General features: G+C 59.3%; 1 protein-coding gene across 1 annotated transcript; it reads left to right on the forward strand.

The window, feature by feature from the left end:
- The first annotated feature begins 37 nt into the window (after positions 1–37).
- On the forward strand, positions 38–19,514 carry Src (SRC proto-oncogene, non-receptor tyrosine kinase). The gene is made up of 13 exons (XM_048349159.1): positions 38–95; positions 5,420–5,587; positions 7,141–7,534; positions 8,156–8,255; positions 12,079–12,177; positions 12,302–12,405; positions 13,762–13,911; positions 14,874–15,029; positions 16,112–16,291; positions 17,488–17,564; positions 18,100–18,253; positions 18,380–18,511; positions 18,643–19,514. The coding sequence occupies exons 3-13, from the start codon at positions 7,291–7,293 to the stop codon at positions 18,849–18,851; spliced, it is 1,605 nt and encodes a 534-aa protein (XP_048205116.1). The 5' UTR covers positions 38–95; positions 5,420–5,587; positions 7,141–7,290; the 3' UTR covers positions 18,852–19,514.
- The last annotated feature ends 1,194 nt before the right edge of the window (positions 19,515–20,708 follow it).

Consider the following 20,708-nt stretch of genomic DNA (forward strand, 5'->3'; position numbering starts at 1 on the left):
GCATGCGCTCATCTCCCTCCCTTCGCAGGACAGAATCGGAGCCTGGGACGGGCGAGACGGCAGGCATGAGCAGCCGAACCAGGAGCTGAGCCCAGGTGAGCCTGCACCTTGCCCAGAGGGGAAAGCAGACAGACAGACACACACACACACATACACACACACACATACACAACACATTCGCACTCACACACAGCACATTCACACAGGCAAGGAGGACACCAGGCAAAGTGAGTCTCTCTTACACCCGCATCACACCATGGCCAAGAATTTTGGGGGGTCCTCCCAGAAATGGGGAACACAGCAGGCTTCCTGATTCATGGCTTTGTTACACATGGTTTTTGACTATGAATGGTCAAAAAAATAATGATGAAGAAGAAACTTTTCTTTGGGGGGGGGTGCTGGTCCTGGGGCTTGAACTTAGGGCCTAGACACTGTCCCTGAGCTTTTTGTTTTGCTCTACCACTTGAGCCACCGCTCCACTTCTGGCTTTTTGGTGGTTAATTAAGGGATAAGAGTCACAGACTTCCCTGCTCAGGCTGGCTTCAAGCCGCGATTCTCAGATCTCAGCCTCCCGAGTAGCTGGGATCGTAGGACTCTGGTCTGTTGAATTCCACTGTTGGATGTGTCATTAGGGAAGGAGACTCTGGCTGCTGCTGGCTTCCCATCCTCACACACGTGTGTCTGGGTGTGAGGCTTCTTGTAGGGTTGATTCTAGACAGCAGCGCATTGGCTGGACGTGGGATAGCATGGCTCCGGCTTGCTGGAGTGTCCTTTGGAGAGGCACCGGCACTCAGGTGCCACGCCCTCTGCTCCACCCCCCTCACGCCCATGACGCAGAGTTTGGGGGTGAAGGCAGAGGTGTCCTCCCAGTCAGACAGGTGAACAGAGGCTTCCAGGGCAGTTTGCTTGATGGAGACCTGATGACCCATTTCAACTGTCCAGTTCAAGCACGACGGCCATCCCCACAGCCCACAACCCTGTCACGGCCTCACAAACACTGTGTGCAGAGACCACAGTCGCCCCCTGCCTGCCTGGCCCGCCACAGACCTGGCCGTGGGGAGCCAGCTTTGCGTTTCTGCAGATTCACCTGCTGTGGGCAGCTGTGTAAATGCGAATGGGTAACAGGCACTTTGTGTGTGTGTGTGTGTGTGTGTGTGTGTGTGTGTGTGTGTGAGAGAGAGAGAGAGAGAGAGAGAGAGAGCGCCATTACTGGGACTTGAATTCTCTCAAGGCAAGGCTGCTGCTCTACCACTTGAGCCACACTTCCACTTCTGGCTTTTTTTTTTTGTCAGTCATGGGATTTGAACTCTGGATCTGGGTGTTGTCCCTGAGCTCTTCAGCTCAGGGCTAGTGCTCTACCACTTTGAACCACAGTACCACTTCTGGTTTTCTGGTGGTTAATTGGAGATAAGAGTCTCACAGATTTTTGTGCTTGGGCTGGCTTTGAACTGTGATCCTCAGATCTCAGCCTCCTGAGTAGCTAGGATTACAGGCATGAGCCACCAGGGCCTAGCACATTTTACATTGCTTATGTTTTGTTTCTGAGATAGTTATCTTCTTCTGGGCTGGCCTACAACTTAGACGCCTCTGCTTCTGCCTCCCCAGTGGCTGGGATTACAGGAGTATGCCACCACTCCTGATTTTAACTTTCTTCTCTTGTATCTTTGTGTGGGTTTTGTTACTAAGGGAACATGGGCTTGATTGCCTGAGCGGGCAGTGAGGATTTGACTTTTATTTTTGTTGCCAGTCCTGGGGGCTTGAAGTCAGGGCCTGAGCAGTGTCCCTAGCTTCTTTTTGCTCAAGGCTAGCACTCTACCACTTGAGCCACAGCGCCACTTCTGGCTTTTTTTTTTTCCTATATATATGTGGTGCTAAGGAATTGAACCCAGGGCTTCATGTATACAAGGCGAGCACTTTACCACTAGGCCATATTCCCAGCCCGGCAGTGAGGATTTGAGTAAAGAGCCAACATTAATTCTTCCTGAATGCGTGGTAGAATTCACCAGTGAAGTTATCCCGACCTAGGCTTTTGGGTGAAGTTTTTTTTTTTTTTTTTTTTTTGGCCAGTCCTGGGCCTTGGACTCAGGGCCTGAGCACTGTCCCTGGCTTCTTCCCGCTCAAGGCTAGCACTCTGCCACTTGAGCCACAGCGCCGCTTCTGGCCGTTTTCTGCATATGTGGTGCTGGGGAATCGAACCTAGGGCCTCGTGTATCCGAGGCAGGCACTCTTGCCACTAGGCTATATCCCCAGCCCATTGGGTGAAGTTTTAAAACTACAAATTCAATCTCTTTACTTAATTTAGGTTTACTTGGATTTTCTATTTCTTTTTAGTTTGTGCGGTCAGTGGGTGTATGTGATTTGCTGTCCGCCTGGCTCACAGTAGTTCCTTATAACCATCTCTGTTTCATTAGGGGTTGCGGTCACGGCTTCCCTTCCATTCCCATTGGAATAATTGAGTCACCTGGGTTTCCCCCCCCCATTGTTTACTGTAGCCAAAGATTTGCCAAATTTGTTGACCCTTTGCAAGAACCAAGCTTTGATTTGGTTCTCTATTGATTTTCAGCTTCATTAGATTCTGCTCTGATCTTTATTATTTCTTTCCTTTGCTTGTTTTAGGTTTAGCTTGTCCTTTTGCTGGCATCCCAAGGTAAAAGCTTAGGTGTTGATTTGAGATCTTCTTTTTCTCTCTTTAAGTATTTAAAGTAGAAATTTCCCTTTAAGTTCTCTTCCTGCATCCATACACTTTCTTATATTTATAGTCTGTGCTCTCAGTCTTACCTGAAGATACACACAGACACACAGAAACACACACACACCTATATATGTATATACACACATGTAGTTCTTGGGGTTTGAACTCAGGGCTTCGCGCTTGCTAGGTGGGCTCTCCACTACTTGAGCCATTCCTCCGGTCCTCTTTGCTGTCTTAGTTTTCCGGTTATGTCTTGCTTTTTGCCTGAGCAAACCTCCTGTTGGCACTTCCTGTGTAGCTGGACCTCTGTGTCTGGCTTTTGTCTTATGAGCGGAGGTTTCCTGCCGTTTCCCCCCAGGGCTGGCCTGGAACTGTAGACCTTCCCCTCTCAGCCACCTGTGTAGCTCAGGATGATTGCATGAGTCACGGTGCCCAGCTAGCTGCAGACGTTTCTAGAACACCTCCTGGTCGCCAGGCTGACCTGCTTTGCATGGGGCAGTGAGTCAGGGATGAGACGCCAGGAGCGGAGCCATGGCGATGGCCGTTCTGCATTTATCCTGGTGTCCTTCGTGGAGGCCATCTTGTCCCCACTGTCATGGTGCACTGGCTGTGTCCCTCTCATGGACTCCTCCAGCACCCTGTGGTGCCCCTGCAGAGCACAGAAGGAGGACAGACACAGGGCTCCCTGTAGGTGGGGGGCTGGGGGCCGGGAGGTCCCCGCTGCTGCTCAGCTCTGGTCCTCTGGCTCCTGAACCCCCACCTGCCGTCCCCAGACACCTGTCATTTACAGACGGAGCCCAACCCACAAACCAACAAGCAGCGGGACCGCCCTGTCCCCTTGTCTCTGGGTTACAGGTTTCGCTTTGCTTCCTTCCCCCAACCTGGAGGGGTGCATGGCCGGGGGCTGGCGTGTCCCTGTTCCCGCGTCCTTGTTCCTCTCTAGGGGTCCTCCAGGGGCAGCCCGGGCGCTCACCTCCCTCCCAAGATCCCCTTGTTTTGCCTTTGATTGCCTCCAGTGACAGGAGACTCACTATCCTTTCACCCATTTGAAAGGAAGCTCATGTTCATAGTTCTTCATATGTTGGGAATAGCTTTTATTTTTATTCTTTGTTGTTGTTGTTAGTCATGGGGCTTGAACTCAGGGCTCTGGGTGCTGTCCCTGAGCTCTTTTGCTCAAGGCTAGCACTCTACTACTTTGACCCACAGTGCTACTACTTCCGGTTTTCTGGTGGTTCATTGAACATATGTCATGGACTTACCGGCCCAGGCTGGCTTTGAACTGTGATTCTCAGATCTTAACCTCCTGAGTATCTAGGATGACAGGCCTGAACCACCAGTGCCTAGCATTAGCTATTATTATTATTATTATTATTATTATTATTTTTTTTTTTGCCAGTCCTGGGGCTTGGACTCAGGGCCTGAGCACTGTCCCTGGCTTCTTTTTGCTCAAGGCTAGCACTCTGCCACTTGAGCCACAGCGCCACTTCTGGCCGTTTTCTGTATATGTGGTGCTAGGGAATCGAACCCAGGGCCTCATGTATACGAGGCAAGCACTCTTGCCACTAGGCCATATCCCTAGCCCCTAGCTATTATTTTTAAATAGACTTTTTTTTTCCTCTCCAAAAGACATTTTTCTTGATGGGCGCTGGTGGCTCATGACTTTCATCCTAGCTACTCAGGAGGTGGAGATCTGAGAATCGAGGTTAGAGAAGCCAGCTCGGGGAAGGAAAGTCCATGAGACTCATAACTGTAATATAAATGATTCAGAAAAAGCCAGAAGGAAGTGGTGCTGTGGCTCAAGTGGTAGAGCACTAGCCTTGAGCAAAAAGAAGCTCAGAAACAGTGCCCACAGCCAGAGGTCAAGCCCCAGGACTAGCAAACAAAAACAAAACAAAAGAGGTTTCTCTTGTGTGTATGAAAGTTCCCCTGCCGTGGAGTCCAATGAGGCCAGACCTGGTCAGCTGTCTGCTGTGCCCGCAGTGGCTACCCAGGGAGCGCAGGAGCGGCGGGTTCTCCCGCAGGCTGGGGGGTGTGGGCGCTGGTGACCAGGTCAGCAGCTCCCTCGGGACACCGACGCACACCAGAGGGCCAAGCCTCCCACCCACCCTGGCCTTCCCTGGCCCCAGGCCCTTTGCCTGTCCCTCAGGCCCTGGTGGTCCCTTGGGCAGCCCAGAAGGCCTCCCCAGGGCCTCCTATGGGTCCCCTGCAACTGAGCGGCCTGGGGCCCAGAAGGGGCCTGGCTGGCCCATATTCCCATGGGGGCAGGTGTCCTTCCCCAGGCCCCAGCCAGTCCAGAGCCCTTGTCTCATCCACAGTTCTCTCAGGAGATTCTGGGTTGGGCCCCCTACGCTCCCACCTGGTTGGCACTGACACAGCCTGATGGGCCTTTTTTTTTTCCCCCTTTGGTGCCACTCCTGGGCCTTGAACTCAGGGCCTGGGTGCTGTCTCTGAGCTCTTTTACTCAAGGCTAGTGCTCTACCACTTAAGCCACACAACTCCATTTCCAGTTTTCTGGTGGTTCATTGAAAATAAGAATCTCATGGACTTTCCTGCCCAGGCTGGCTTTGAACCTTGATCTTCAGATCTTAGCCTCCTGAGTAGCTGGGATTACAGGCGTGAGCCACCATGCCTGGCAACTCAGCTGGCTGAAGGGAGCCCTGTAAGGTAATTTCTTGGTCCATAGCCTGGAGGCAGCCCCTGAGAAGTGTGCATTTCCCACCTTTGCAGATGAGGACCTGGAGGCCCAGAGAAGGGACGTGACCTGCCCCGGAGCGCACAGCTGGACCAAGTGGCGCAGGGTTTCCAATCCAGGACCCTGAGACCCCACGCCTGGTGTTGGGGCCCAGTCCCCAGGCTGCCTCCCAGATCCTCTGGGGCAGCAGTGTCGCCTGCCAGGTGAGGAGAGGGCCCTGGCTCTGGCTGCTGAGGTGGGACAGCTGGGGAGAGCCTGGGCTGCCTGGGGTAGGAGAGCCCAGCCGGGGCCCGGAGCCTGGGCAGGGGGAGGTGGGCCAGGGTGGCGGCACCATGAATCGCACGAGGAGCTTTTGCCTGACTCCGTTTCCCCAGCTCTCTATCCCATATTTCTTTCTGGCTCAGCATGTGTGTGTATGTGTGTGTGTGTGTGTGTGTGTGTGTGTGTGTATGTAGGCACGCATGCGTGCACACGCCATTACTGGGGCTTGAACTCAGGGTCTGGGTGCTGTCCTTAAGTTTTTTTGGTTCAAAGCTAATGCTCTACCAGTTTAGCTCTTTTGGTTGTTGCTGTCAGTCATGGGCTTGAACTCTGGGCCTAGGTGCTGACCCTGAGCTCTTTAGCTCAAGGGTAGTGCTCTACTACTTGAGCCACAGCGCCACTTCTGATTTTCTGGGGGTTAATTGGAGATAAGAGGCTTATGGATTTTCCTGCCCTTACCCGGGCTGGCTTTGAACTGCAATCCTCAGATCTCAGTCTCTGGAGTAGCTAGGATTATAGACGTGAGCCACTGATACCCAGTAGCTGCCCTTTTTCGGGGTAGTTTATTAGATGTAAGAGGCTCACAGGGCTGGGATTGTGGCTTAGTGGTAGAGTGCTTGCCTAGCATGCGTGAAGCCCTGGGTTCGATTCCTCAACACCACATAAACAGGAAAGGCCAGAAGTGGCGCTGTGGCTCAAGTGGTAGAGTGCTAGCCTTGAGCAAAAAGAAGCTCAGGGACAGTCTCAGGTCCTGAGTTCAAGCCCCAGGACTGGCAAAGAGGAAAAAAAAAGGAGTCTCAGACTTTCCTGTCCTGGGCTTTTGAACCGTGACACTCAGATCTCAGCCTCCTGAGTAGCTAGGACCACAGGCATGAGCCACAGAGCCTGGTTGTCATTTCACTCCAATCACCTCTCCTACTTTCTCCCTCCTTCCTCCTCCTCCCTCCTCCCTCCTCCCTCCTCCCTCCTCCCTTCATTCTCCTGGCTGTGGAACACGCTGTGTGCCCTGCCCTCTGCTGGGCACTGGCAGTACTGCAGTGTGAAAGACAAAGCCCAAGACAAACTTCCTTTTTGGGTAGGGTAAGGCGGTGTTAGGTGGTTTGGGGTGGGGTGGGGTGGGGGACACAAAGTCACGAGGATTTAACTCAATGAGAGGACTTGGGAACCCTCCTCAAGGTTGAGGCTTTGGGGCTGAGGATGAAAAGGAGGCACGGGTTAACCAGGTGAAGTTAGGAAATGAATTTTCTCAGCCCTGGGAGCAATGTGTGCGAAGGCCCTGGGGCTGGAGTGAGCTCCCAGTTCGCTCTCCTCTAAGCACTTTGCTTTACTGCTGTCCACTGTCACTTTCACACCTTTACCCCCAGTGTCAGACAATTTCAGTCCGTGTGTACTCACTCAAAAGGCCATGTGCTTGGTACTAGGGACGCAGACAAGCCAGGTAGTGCCCACCCCCCCCCCCCAACTTCTGCTAACAGAGCATTTCTTCTCTGCCTAGCCCTGTCCCAAGGAAGAGCTCTATGGATGCTGGCGGAGTGCCCCCTTTGCAGACGGACAGACTGAGGCACTGAGAGGCGCAACTACTGGGTTGGACCTCAGTTTCCCCATCCTCTGACTGGGTGGGGACCCCCTGGCCCCGGCCAGCACCATGGGCAGCAACAAGAGCAAGCCGAAGGAGGGAGGCCAGCGACGCCGCAGCCTGGAACCCGCTGAGGCCCCGGGCGCCTTCCCGGCCTCGCAGACGCCCAGCAAGCCGGCCTCTGCCGACGGCCTCCGAGGCCCGGCCTCCGCCTTCGCGCCCGCCGCCGCGGCCGCAGCCGAGCCCAAGCTGTTCGGGGGCTTCAACTCCTCGGACACCGTCACCTCCCCGCAGAGGGCGGGGCCGCTGGCCGGTCAGTGTCCCCTGTGCCCCCCCCCCCCCGTGCCGGAGGTCAGCAGATGCCCAGAGCCCCACCTGCAGAGCCCCTGCCCCACCCCGCTCCACATAGGGGCACGTGTACAAACACCCCCCGTGCCCTGCGTGCAGACACATCTGCCCTGAGACCCTTGAGCTGTGCACAGGACACACAGCGCACAGACGGACAGACAGCCGCATGCCCTCGGCCAGGCCTGGAGCCCGCTGACACAGACACACACACCTGGGTGACACAGGCCTGCAGAAGGGTCCACATGTACACACATACACACACATGCACACTCAATACACACATGCATGCACACACATTTGGACAGGGAGGACGTGTGTGACTCTGAGCGTGCCAGGACTCCTGTGCCCCAGGGAGACGGGACTATGGCCTAGAGCCCCTGGGAGGACTTGGGGGGCCTGGCTGGGGTGCTGGGCACTTGTCACAGCCCCAGGACATGTGTCCTTGGGGGGGGGGGCCCTGGGAGTGAAGCCAGCTCACCCGAGTCCCGCAGGGACCGCATGTGAACCCCACCGGCACCCACACCTGCTGCCTGTGCCAGTGTCCAGGCTGGGTGCTGACGTCCCTGCCTCCCCGCCCCCCCCACAGGCGGAGTGACCACCTTCGTGGCTCTCTATGACTACGAGTCACGCACAGAGACTGACCTGTCCTTCAAGAAAGGGGAGCGGCTCCAGATTGTCAACAACACGTGAGTCCCGCTCCCCCTGCCCCCAGGGCCACCACTCGGGGGGCCCTGTCCTCCCATCCCCAGCGCCTCCCCGGTCCCTATCCACCCCCAGGGCCCCCACCCCCACCCCGCGGGGGGACTTCACGGTGGGAAATGGTTTCCGGCCTGCTGCTCCCGGAGCTGCCAGCAGAGGGCAGTGCAGAGCCCGCACCACTTCCCATGGCCCGGGCAGCACTGTGAACCTCCCCAACCTTGGGGTCCCCGCTACCCTGAGCCCTGGCTCGCTCTCTGCAGCCCTTTCAGCCTCTCCTTCTCTCTGCTTCTCTCTCGCTGGCCCTCAGGAGAAAGGTGGACGTCAGGTGTGTACCCCGCTTCAGGGGGGCCGGCGGGGGACGCTTGGCTGGGGCTTGGGGACTGCTGTCTGCATGCGCCTCCACCTGGGTCCCCGCCTGCGCTCTCTGGCTCCCCCTGCTGTCGCTGTCCCCACGCCACACCTCCCTGGCTTACACCCCTCGCCCCATTCCTAGTTTGACCAGGTCTCTGCCTGAGATGGCGGGGTCTCCGTTTGCCCCTCCCTCAGATCTGTCAGCACCCATTGAGCACCACCTGCATGCAGGGCCTGTGCTGGGTGCAAGGAGCACTTCCGTGCCCAAGCATACGTGGAGGGGGTGGCTGGGGTCAACGATCCCTGCTGTGTGCCCCTCTGTGGTGGTGCCCACAGGCCAGGGAGGGGGTGGCGGTAGTGGAGGTGGGCTGCCCCTGGTGAGGGTGCGGGGCTGGAGGCACCAGTGCCTTCAGGGTATGGATGGCGGGAAGTGTCTGGAGGTGGAGTGGCAGAAAGGCCTGGCTAAGGAGCTGTAACCCCCGCCCAGCCCCACACTGCACCTTCCGTTACATCCCTCCTCCCTTCCCGCCTGCGCGTTGTTCCCTCTGCCTGCTGTGGGACTTCTCCCGTCTCTGCCTGCTGAACTCCTATTCATCCCTCACGATCCAGCGTAGGCCTGCCTTCGCGGCCAGGCAAAAGGGGTGCCAGGTGCCCGGTGCCTCCTAGTTGCTCTTTTCCGTGATGCTACTGGGCAGTAGCGATGGGGGTGGGGTGGGGGGGACTGTCTCTTTTATACAAATGAGGAAACTGAGGCTCAGAGTCGTGAAGGCCTTGTCCAGGGTCACATAGCTGCCCAGACCGTGGGCGTGGTTCTTCCTTCCCTGCCTGCTCCCCGGGGGCGGGGGGGGGTGTCCTCCACTCCTCTCCCCAGTCTTGCGTGTGTCTCTGTTCTCTTGTCACCAGCTGTCTGCATCTGTGTGCCCCCCAACTGGTGGTCCTGCTCTCTGGATGCCTGGTTTCTGCCCCCCCTCCTCCCCCACCCCCCAATGTTTCTCTGGGTGAGTCACAGGTCACGTGATTTCAGCTGTGCGTCATCACAGCCGTGAGAAGCAGGGTTTTTTAAAAAAATAATAATTTTATTGGTATTATTATGGTATTGTACAGAGTGGTTACCATTTCAGAAGTCAGGTAATGAGTACATTTTTTTTCTTCCTTTTTTTTTTTTTTTTTTTTTTTTTGCCAGTCCTGGGCCTTGGACTCAGGGCCTGAGCACTGTCCCTGGCTTCCTTTTGCTCAAGGCTAGCACTCTGCCACCTGAGTCACAGCGCCACTTCTGGCCATTTCCTATACACGTGGTGCTGAGGAATGGAACCCAGGGTATCATGTATATGAGGCAAGCACTCTTGCCACTAGGCCATATTTCCAGCCCCAGAAAAAGCAGGGCTTTTATTTGCTCCATTTTACAGATGAGGAAACTGAGGCCCGAGAGGTGAAATGACTTACCCAAGGTCACACTGCTGGCAGAGGAAGAGTTGGGCAGAGTAGTGGCTCTCCAGCCCGTGGGTCTTGGGTGGGGGTGTGCCCCTCCCTCTCTGGGGTTCAGGGGGCTGGATGTGATGGAGTCTCTTTTATGGGGCCCCTGGAAGCTGGGAGGGGCCCGGATCGGGCTGTCGGGCTCAGCTGTCCCTCGTGCCTCAGTGCTGACCCCTGCTTGGTCAGCAGCAGGGTGGGTGGTTGAGGTGGCATTGGGGGAGGAGGAGAGATTTGGAGGCGGGTCTAGTGAACATGGTTTCGGATCTCCTCCCTCCTGCTAGGACCTCTTCCATGCTCTTCCCGGGTGCCCCACGGGGGCTGCCCAGCCTCCACCGGCCCCAGCCACACCCCTCGAATGGGTTTGGTGTGGGGTTGGGGATGGACTGGCCTGGTGTCTCACAGCCTGGAGACCCTGGGTCTGAGGAGGCCCTGCTGTCCCAAGCCGCTGACCGGGGCCCCGGAACTGGCTCGGCGTAGCTCCCACCCAGACTCCAGCCATCTCTTTGGGGAGCCCTCGGCTGGTCCTCACCCAGGCACTCTGGGGTGACTTTCATCTGCTTTGTAGTTTTGGGCAGGCCCATGCCTCGCTTCGTGCCTCAGTTTCCCCAACTGTATGAAGAAAATGCTGGTCTGTTCTAGTCTGGATGTCCTCAGTGGATCTTCTGCGTCTCCCAGCGGTCCCCTGTGGGGGCTGAGGCCCGGCCTGCCTCTAGGCAGGGTGACCTTTGGGGTCCAATGGGGTGGAACAGTGTGGCTTTCCCAGTGGGGCCATAAAGGGAGGCAGATGGAGGTTTGTGGGGGAGGAGGGCCTGGCTCCGGAGGTGGACTGCTCCCCTCACCTGAGGCTCCAGTGTGTGTCTGGCCCGTGTCGCCCTGTGGTCCCCCTTTTATCTCACTCCATCTTGAGGGGATCTGGCCCTTCTGGCCTCGCCCTAGCCAATCCCAGGAAACCAGTGCAGGGAGCCGCCTCCCTCCTCAGCCTCCCTCGCACCTGTGCATCTACGGCTGTGTGACCTTGAGCAGAGCCCTTGGCTTCTCTGGCCTCAGTCTTCCCACCTCTACTAGAGGCATAGGAGGGACTGGACCCTAGGCCCTGGCCCACCGCCCTCCCCTCTCTCCCCTGTGCCCTCCCTGTGTCCCATGGTTGCTTTGGATGCAAGGCGGCTGGCTGCCCCTGGCTCTTGCCCTCCCCCCGGCTCCTTCCACACCTGCCTCTCACCGCCCCCCTCTCTGCCTCTTCTCTCCCCCGGCCTCTCTCGCTTGTCCTCCCTCCTCTGTGTCGCTGGACCCCCGCTCCAGCCAGACCTGGTTCACATTCAGATGGCTGCAAAGGTACTTCCGACTCCCTCCCTCCCTCCCTCCCTCTCTCCCTCCCTCCCAGTCTGAGGGAACCAGATCCTTCCCCGCTACCTCCTCCCTCCCCTCTGCCCCTCCTCAAGGGGGCGCTAATGGGTTCTGCCTCTTTCATCCTCCATGTGACCTGCTATGTGACTTTGGGCAAGCCCCAGCCCCTTCTGGCCTCAGTTTCTCCTGGGTTTTTGGGGTAGGCTGCAGGGAAAGGACCTTTAGGGCCTTGCTCTGGGGTGTAGGGCTGGGCCTGGCCAGTCACCAGACCCTGCTAGGGCCTTCCTTGTCCCCCCTCGTGGCCCCCAAGCTAGGGGCTTCCAGGTCTGGGGCTTGTGGGGGGGGCTTTGAAGGCCTCGTTGGACATCATTTTGGCAGGGATTTTCTGTCTGGGATCCTGTTGCTTGCCTATAGAGACGGGGTGCTTCCCTCCTCCCCCCACCCTGTGCGTCAGGCAGCCCTCAGGACCCCCACTGCTGGGCGTCTGGGCCAGGGAGGGGAGCCGTCCAGGCCCCGTCCACCCGTGTGCTCACCGTGGCTGCCAGGGCTGGACTACGCCCAGCACCAGGGGAGATCGGTGAGCTCTGAGGCTTGCTTGGTGACCCCCCCCCCCACTTTTGGCTTCTTTCTGGGCCTGCACAGAGAGGGAGACTGGTGGCTGGCCCACTCGCTCAGCACAGGACAGACTGGCTACATCCCCAGCAACTATGTGGCGCCCTCGGACTCCATCCAAGCTGAAGAGTGAGTGCTGTTTCTGACCACTGCAGCCGCTGCCTTGGGCTCCCCCCCCACCCCGTCCCCCGCCGGAGGTCCAGCCCCCTCCCAGAAGCCTGGCCCCCATCCCACCCTGTCTCTTCCACCCTAGGTGGTACTTCGGCAAGATCACCCGACGGGAGTCTGAGCGGCTACTGCTGAACGCAGAGAACCCCAGAGGGACCTTCCTGGTGAGGGAGAGCGAGACCACGAAAGGTACCAGCGCTTCTCCGGGCCAGCGGAAGCTGCCTTGGGCGGGTTGCGGGCGCTGGGTGTTGTAGCGTGAATAGGAGTTTGGTATGTGGGGTGGGGGGGGGGAACAGCAGGATCGGTCAGGGGGTTGCAGAGAGGGAGAGTCCCGTGGTGAGAGGTGGAGGAAGGATCAGGCTTGGCCTCCTGGCCTCAGTCGCTCCGATGGGGAGTGGGCACAGCTGTCAGGTCTGAGTATCCCAGAGCTGTGCCACAGCCATGAGCCCCTTCCCGCCCCTTTCCCAGGGGCCCCTGCAGCTGCATAGGTGGTGGGCCTGATCTGGCCCTTCCGCCATGGTCTGGCCTTCTGGTCGCACCATCCCCCCCTCACTATGGCAACTGAGCTGGGCTGCTTCCTGTGGGCCTGGGGCTCAGTGGGAGATGGAAGAGCAGAGCCTTCCGGCTCTCCCTCCCCGCCCCTCCCCCTTCCCTGGCCTCCAGGGGGTCTGGGCATGGGTGTCTGTGAGCGTGCATGGGGTCCGGGTTGGCCTGTGGTCTCTGTGCACACATGGCTTTCCAGGGCAAGCCTGCCTGAGCCACTTGGGGGTGGGTTCCACCCCTGTCCCGTGCTGCCTGACCTGCTGGGTGACCCCTGGTCAGCGGCCTTCTCTGGGCCTTGGCTTCCCCATCTGCACACTGTCCATCACCATCTCCAGCTCAGGAGGCCCGCAGGAGTTCCAGGGGCCCTGTGTGTGTGTGGTGGGGGGGGGGGCTGGCCTGCTTGCAGCACCCCTGGGGTGCAAGGTGTCCTCGGAGCCTCTGGCTAGAAGCTTTCCCGGGCCTCAGGGAGGTGGTGAGGGCTTGGTACCTGCAGGCCGCACGCAGACTTGTGGTCTCCTGCCAGACTTCCATGGCCTCCGCTAGCCGGGGCCTCCTGGCCAGGCCGGAAGGGGCTGGCAGGGACAGTCGTCAGTGCAGGCCTAGGAGGGGACAGCGAGGCCGTGCGCTGTCCTGTGGCCTGGGGTCTCAGGGCATCTGGGCTGTTGAATCTCCACCCTGTAGAGGGAGAGCCGGGCCCAGACAGCACCGGCGACTGGGTAGAGACGCACGGCCAGGCCTCCCGGGCTGCCTCAGTAGCCACCAAAAAAGCCAGAAGTGGCGCTATGGCTTGAAGTAGTAGAGGACTAGCCTTGAGCAAAAAAAAAGCTCAGGGACGGTGCTCAGGCCTTGAGTTCAAGCCCTGTACCGGCACCGAACAAAAAGGAAGAAAAAGATTAAGTTTGTGGTGGGACTGTCCAGTCAGACCTAACTGGAGGAAGGCTAGCAGATGGGTGGGCAGCCCTGAGTGACCACACGGTCCCCGTCGCCCGGCCCACCCCGCAGGCGCCTACTGCCTCTCGGTGTCGGACTTCGACAACGCCAAGGGCCTCAACGTGAAGCATTACAAGATCCGCAAGCTGGACAGCGGCGGCTTCTACATCACCTCCCGCACCCAGTTCAACAGCCTGCAGCAGCTGGTGGCCTACTATTCCAGTGAGCCGGGGTGGGGGGGGGCTCCCCTTCCTCCCCCCGTGGGGGTCCTCTTCCGCCCCCTCCCCCTCCGGCCTCCCTCCCTTTCCCCTCCCCCCCTCCCCTCTGCAGCTGGCTGGTGAGGAGGGGGCTTCCTGCGAGAGCTGGAAGGGAGGGGGATGGGCTCCCTCCCATTGTTTCTGCATGCCAAGACCGGTCTGAACTGGTTACTGGGAGAGGAGGAGGGGGCTGCGGGCTGCAGCCTAGAGGGAGAGAGGACAGGAGAAAGAGAGGGGTGAATGTGTGAGCTCTGGGTGCCCTGGGTGGGCCTTGTCCCGGGGTCACCCTCTGCGTGTCTGGGGCGTGCAGGTGCCTGCCTCGACCGTCCCCAGGTCACACCTTCAGGGCTGTCTTGAATCGAGATGAAGACCCCAGCCTCCCCCAACCCCAGCCCCCCACTCCCCTTCCCCTCCTCTCCCCTCCCCTGCAGCTCTCCCGGCACCTGTACCTTCCAGAGGCTTCTCCACACAGCAGCCCCTCTTATCTGTAGCTTTTAGGCCCTGTACTCTAGCCCGGGGTACCTTCCTAGTGACCCTACTGCAGACCCAGGCCCAGTCACCACTCCCTCTGGGAAGCCTTCCAGGCCTCCCCCACCCCCATCCCCCACCCCCCGGCTTGCACACACAGCTCCCCACGGTCTGATGTGAACACTCAGGGCCCACGTCACTCCCTACCGGGCCCCTGGCACACTCTAAATGAGTGAATGAGTGAATGAATGAAGTGGGCCAATCAATGTACATGGCACAGTTGACCAGCAGGGGGCAGGGTGTATGTAGTGTTGATACTGTTTGTTGCTCACTGGGGACACCCTTTGGGTCCCTGGAGCCCTCAGGGACCCCCCCACTCTCTGGGGGCAGGGGACAGGAACCCCTGGTGGGACCCCTGCCTGAGCCCCTGCCCCCTGCCCCTTGCCTCCTTGTCTCCAGAGCATGCCGACGGCCTGTGCCACCGACTCACCACTGTGTGCCCCACGTCCAAGCCGCAGACCCAGGGCCTGGCCAAGGACGCCTGGGAGATCCCGCGAGAGTCGCTGCGGCTGGAGGTCAAGCTGGGCCAGGGCTGCTTTGGGGAGGTGTGGATGGGTAAGGAACCAGGCCTTCCTCCCTGGCCCCAGCCCTGTGCTTCCTTGCTGGCTTTCAGTCACAGATGTGGGTTGTTCAGAGCTGCGGGTGTCCCCCTGGCATGTTCCTACAGGCTTAGGACACACTTGGGTCCCGTTCTACCCCTCTGGCCCTCCCAGGGGTGGCTGCTCTTCTACTGGGGGTACAGGCCCCCCCGCCCCCCAGCAAGTGCTCCGCCGAGCCGCTGACTCCCTGTAGCCTGAGCATCAACAGCTCCTCAGGGCGGGAGCGCAGGCTCCCCGGCAGCTGCCGTGCATGCTTTCAGCTCCCCGACGGCAGCCTGGGCTGGCGGCCTTGTCGGGTGGGTGGGCAGGCGATGAGCAGCCCTCTGGGGGCTGTGTGGGGTTGCTGGCTGGTGCCCAGCACGGGGTGGGTGTCCCGGGCAGTTTCCTGTTTGACCCTGGAGGCCCCGAGTGGCAGAGGTGGGGCTGGGGGTGGTCTCAGTATCCCCTGGGTGCCTTTCTCCACCTCCTCCCCTGTGGTCCTGGGGCACCCCTCCCCCCTGCACAACAGGTGGGGAGGGGGAGCTGGGAGGACTGTGCAGACAAAGGCTGGAGGCTGAAGGCCGAGCTGGAGAAAGGGAGGCCCGGCTGTGAGTGGCTGTGAGGAAGGGGAGAGGCACGAGCTGGCCACACGGGCGGCCTTAGCTCATCTGCAGATCCAGGGCCTCCCCCCCCCCCCCCCGGTCCTGGGCACGCGGGGCGTGGGGGCCCTGCAGGCGACCATGCCTTCTGTTGGTCTCCATGGCTCCTGCCATCCTTTTGGGCCTCCCTTGCTGGTTACTGGTGCTTGGGGCCAGGAGCACGCGGGAGGGGGGACGGAGCGGGCCCGCACGGTGTCTCCCAGCAGCCTGGGACGCCCTAATCAATGCCCACGGTCACTTCATCCTTACAAAGGCCCTGTGAGCAGTGCCCTGTCCCTGGGCCCATTTTGCAGATGGGAGTGTGGAGGTGGGGGAGGAGCACCAGCCTTGGCCGGGGGCGGGCAGGTCCTGGGCTCCGTGGGACGTCCACGGAGGTAGCCAGCATTCCTCGCCCACACAGGGACCTGGAATGGCACCACCAGGGTAGCCATCAAAACCCTCAAGCCGGGCACCATGTCTCCGGAGGCCTTCCTGCAGGAGGCGCAGGTCATGAAGAAACTGAGGCACGAGAAGCTGGTGCAGCTGTATGCCGTGGTGTCAGAGGAGCCCATCTATATCGTCACGGAGTACATGAGCAAGGGTGAGGCCTGGCGCCTCTGGGACCCAGGCAGGGGCGGCCGGGGGTCTTCACCCAGCCTGTGGGGCCGTGGCCGTCCCCCGGGGATGGTCCCCCGGGACTGCCTTCCCCTTTCCTTTGCGCCATTGCTTTTCCTCTAAGCCCCATCTACGTCAAGTCTCCGACTTGACCTTGACTTAATTTGTTTTTTGTTTCTTTGAGACAGGGTCTGCTCGTATAATCCAGGCTGCCCTTAAACCTCCTGCAGCCGAAGTTATTCCCAAACTCTAGCTCCTTCCACCGCAGCCTCCTGAGTGCTTAATTTTTAAGTGAATGATTTCTCAAAATAAGAAATGTACTCATTCCCTGACTTATGAAATGGTAACCCCTCTGTATCTCACCTTAACAATAAAAATAAAAGCCGGGCCCTGGTGGCTCACGCCTGTAATCCTAGCTACCCAGGAGGCTGAGATCTGAGGATCAGGGTTCAAAGCCAGCCCAGGCAGGAAACTCCGTGAGACTTATCTCCATTGAACCACCAGAAAACCAGAAGTAGTGCTGTGGCTCTAAGTAGTAGAGCCCTCGCCTTGAGCAAAAGAACTCAGGGACAGTACCCAGGCCCTGAGTTCAAGCCCCACGAGTGACAAAAATAAATACATATATATGTATATATATATATATATATACACACACATATATATATATAACAAACATTTGATTAAAAATGCCTCTATCCCCCTTTTTGTGGCTTTACCAGAGCTGGAACTGAAGGCTAAAAGTGCTTGATTACTTGAGCCACATACCCAGGTCCTTTTGCTTTTTAGTTTTTTTAGTTTTCAGATAAGTCTGAAAAACTGATTTTGCTGGGGCCCAGCCTCTGACTGTAAACCTCCCACCTCTGCCTCCTGAGCAGCTGGGATTCCAGGTGTGTCGCCATGCCTAGTCCAGTCCCATAGGCTTTTCTGTGTGTCCTATGGCAGGTTTCTCGAGGAATTCCCGGAGCGCGCGCTCTTTCTGCATGGCTGTCCAGGTGTCAGTGGGGGTGCAGGCCCTGAGGCTGGCCTGGCCCTCTTGCCTGACCCCCCCCCCCCAGGGCTGCCCCCCACTCGCCTTTGAATGACAAATGCAGAGCGAGGCTTGCTGCTGCTGAGATGGGCTGGGTGGGGGGGCGGGGGGACGGGGCGCAGGCGGAAGCTGGACCTGGGTCTCTCTTTGTCTAGGGAGTTTGCTGGATTTCCTCAAGGGGGAAACGGGCAAGTACCTGCGGCTTCCTCAGCTGGTGGACATGGCCGCTCAGGTGAGTCTCTCTTCTTACCTCCCCCATCCTGGGTCCCCGAGCACCTGAGACCTGCCAGGCTCAGGCAGCCTGTGGCGCGCCCCCTCCAGGAGGCCTGCCTGGACTGCTGTGCATGGATTACCAAACGTCTTAGAGGTGCCCTGCGAGACCGTCCCGGGCAGAGGACTTTACTTGGCTCTGTAAGACTGCAGGCCTCATTTTTTTTTTCCTCCGTAAAGGTCACTTAGTCACTCAACAAACAGTCGTGTATTATGGCTGCTCCACGCAGTGCTCAGGGTCCTTTTTTGTTCTTTCTGTTTGATCTTGGTCACAGTGAGGGGGGCTCGGGAGTGGCTGGTACTCCCATTTGGTGGAAGAGAAATGGGCTCGGGAGGGCGTGCTGCCCCTGTGTGTCGTGGCTCACTCGGGCCTGGTCTTCATGCCCCCCCCCCCCCGCCCCCCGCCTCGCCTCTCTGAACTGTGGTCATGGGTGTGAGGTAAGCGGAGGTGTGGCAAGGGCCGGGAGTGAGCCAGCCCCACCCCCATCTCTCCACAGATCGCCTCGGGCATGGCCTATGTGGAGCGGATGAACTACGTCCACCGGGACCTCCGCGCGGCCAACATCCTGGTCGGGGAGAACCTGGTTTGCAAGGTGGCGGACTTCGGGCTGGCCCGTCTCATTGAGGACAACGAGTACACCGCCCGGCAAGGTGGGGGTCGGAGCGGGGTTGGAGCCGGGCCGGGCCCGGGGTGATCATGTCATCTGCCCGGTGGCGGGTGGGCGGGCAGGCCGAACCGCCCCTAGCTGACAGCCCCGGCCTTCCCCGTGCCCGCAGGCGCCAAGTTCCCCATCAAGTGGACGGCGCCTGAAGCCGCCCTCTACGGCCGCTTCACCATCAAGTCGGACGTGTGGTCCTTCGGGATCCTCCTGACGGAGCTCACCACCAAGGGACGGGTGCCCTACCCCGGTGAGTGAGCTCCCCTGCCCGGAGCCTCCGCGTCCCCTCTGCTCCGGGCCACTGGCTCTAGGTCCAGGCAGGGCGCCTTCCTGTCCCGGTCCGCCCCCTCCCCCTCTCCTCACGCCCCGTTCTGTCCTCAGGGATGGTGAACCGGGAGGTGCTGGACCAGGTGGAGAGGGGCTACCGCATGCCCTGCCCGCCCGAGTGCCCCGAGTCCCTGCACGAGCTCATGTGCCAGTGCTGGCGGAAGGAGCCGGAGGAGCGGCCCACCTTCGAGTACCTGCAGGCCTTCCTGGAGGACTACTTCACGTCCACCGAGCCGCAGTACCAGCCCGGGGAGAACCTATAGGCCAAGGCGGCCCGACGGCACTCGGCCTCGGCAGCTGGGCCAGGCTGGGCTCCCAGCGGGTCTCAGAGGCGGGGCCTGGCTGCCCTCTGCCCGCCCGCCCACTGTCGGCCCTTCCAGTGAGGGCTGGATTCATGGCCCAGGCCTGGGCGGTGGGGGACGGGGAAGAACCTCCAGGCCTGGGGCAGCCCAAGAGGCCGGGATGGAGGCCAGCACCACACCGTGACCATCTCAGCGTCCGCCCTGGCCACGCACCGGCTCCCTGCCTTCCCTCCGAGGCCTCCCATCTCGGGAGGAGGAACTGGGATGAAGGGCTGGGCCAGGATGCGCGTTTCCACACGGGCCCCCGCCACCCACCTGGCTCCTTCCCCACGTCCTCCCCCCCCCCAGGGCTGTCTCAGAGCTGGCCAAGAGCCTTTCCAAAGAGGAGCTTGCCAGCCTGCCCCGGCCTTCCAGGGCTGACATGTCCGTGAGTGTAGCCACTGGGTCTAGAACCTTCTCCCAGGGTGGACAGCCCACGGCCCAGTGGGACTTGGTAATGGGGGATGGGATAAACACTCCCCCCCCCAATCCTACCTTTCACCCCAGGGATCCTTGGAAATGGTCAGTTTCTTGCCCCCATTTTGACATGGGGAAACTGAGTCCAGAGAAGGTATGTGACATGCCCATGGCACAGAAGAGTCGGGATCAGGGGGCCGGTGGCTGGTGCTCCCTCTGTCGTCCTCAGGAATTGTCCTTGGAGGCATTGTGGACAGATGGGGACAGCCCGGGGGACAGGGGACTAGAGATGGATTGAGTAGCAGGTCCTGTGAGAGGGTACAGGGTCTTATTTGCCATTCTGTCTGTCTGTCTGTTGTTGGGGAAGGGAATGGAGGTGGGTGTGAGGCCGAGCCAGGAGTAAAGGAAGGAAGGAAGATGGTGGTTCGAGGAGGCAGCTTCCATCAGAATGCAGCTGGGATTTGATCTTTGAAACCAGCTGGACACCAAAGGGAGTGAGCTCCCAGCCTCTGGAGGCAATCAAGCGGAGGTAGAAGAGATCGGAAGCCGGGAGGCCCTCTCCCTGGCCTCTGCGGAGAATCCCAGGTCCCCCTTTTCGATTTGTCCTGAGCATTTCAACACCTGGGCCCTACGTGCCTCCCCGGGCTGACACTCCTAACTCATGCTATGGAGGGGAGTGCCTTCCCGCGTGACCTTGGGCGGCTCTGCTCCCTCTGGGAGCTGCCACGTCAGCCTGTGTGTGGCCCTGGCCTCCGCACCAGCTCCGTTCCTGTGCGGACTCGGTGGCTGGGCAGTCGTCTGGAGCCCAGCATTGGGCTCCGCTGGAGACTGTTTTGATCTTAGCTTTGCTGTCTAGCTTTAGGGGTGTGGTGTGGTGGCTCTCTTCTGGGCCTCCGTCTGTCCATCTATAAAATGGGCAGCTGACCGTGGTGACATCTGGCCAAGGGCCCCTGTGTGTATGTGTGTGTGCGCCTGTGTGTCTCCACGTGTGTCTATATTTAAACATGTACAAAACACCCCTCCTCCGTCCCCTGCCGTGCCCATTTCACCCACTGTCCTGTCATAGCAATAACATTCCTGCCACGGGGCGTCTCGGCCCGCCCCAAGGGCGGCGTACGAGGCCACAGGGCTGGCTGATGAAATGTCACCTTTTCCTCCCATTCCTGTCTCTCCCCGTCACCCCGCGTGACCCCCCCACCCCCACCCAGCTGCCCAAGGCCCTTTGTATGAGGTGTCCTAATACTGTCTTCTTTTTTTAAACAGTGTTTTGTAGATTTCAGATGACTATGCAGAGGCCCGGGGAGGCCCCCCGTCCTCCTGCACCGGCTCTGGGTGGGGTCCGGGGGGAAGGGGGTCCAGAAT

Source organism: Perognathus longimembris, chromosome 6, assembly GCF_023159225.1.
Source record: "Perognathus longimembris pacificus isolate PPM17 chromosome 6, ASM2315922v1, whole genome shotgun sequence".
NCBI classification, from domain to species: domain Eukaryota; kingdom Metazoa; phylum Chordata; class Mammalia; order Rodentia; family Heteromyidae; genus Perognathus; species Perognathus longimembris.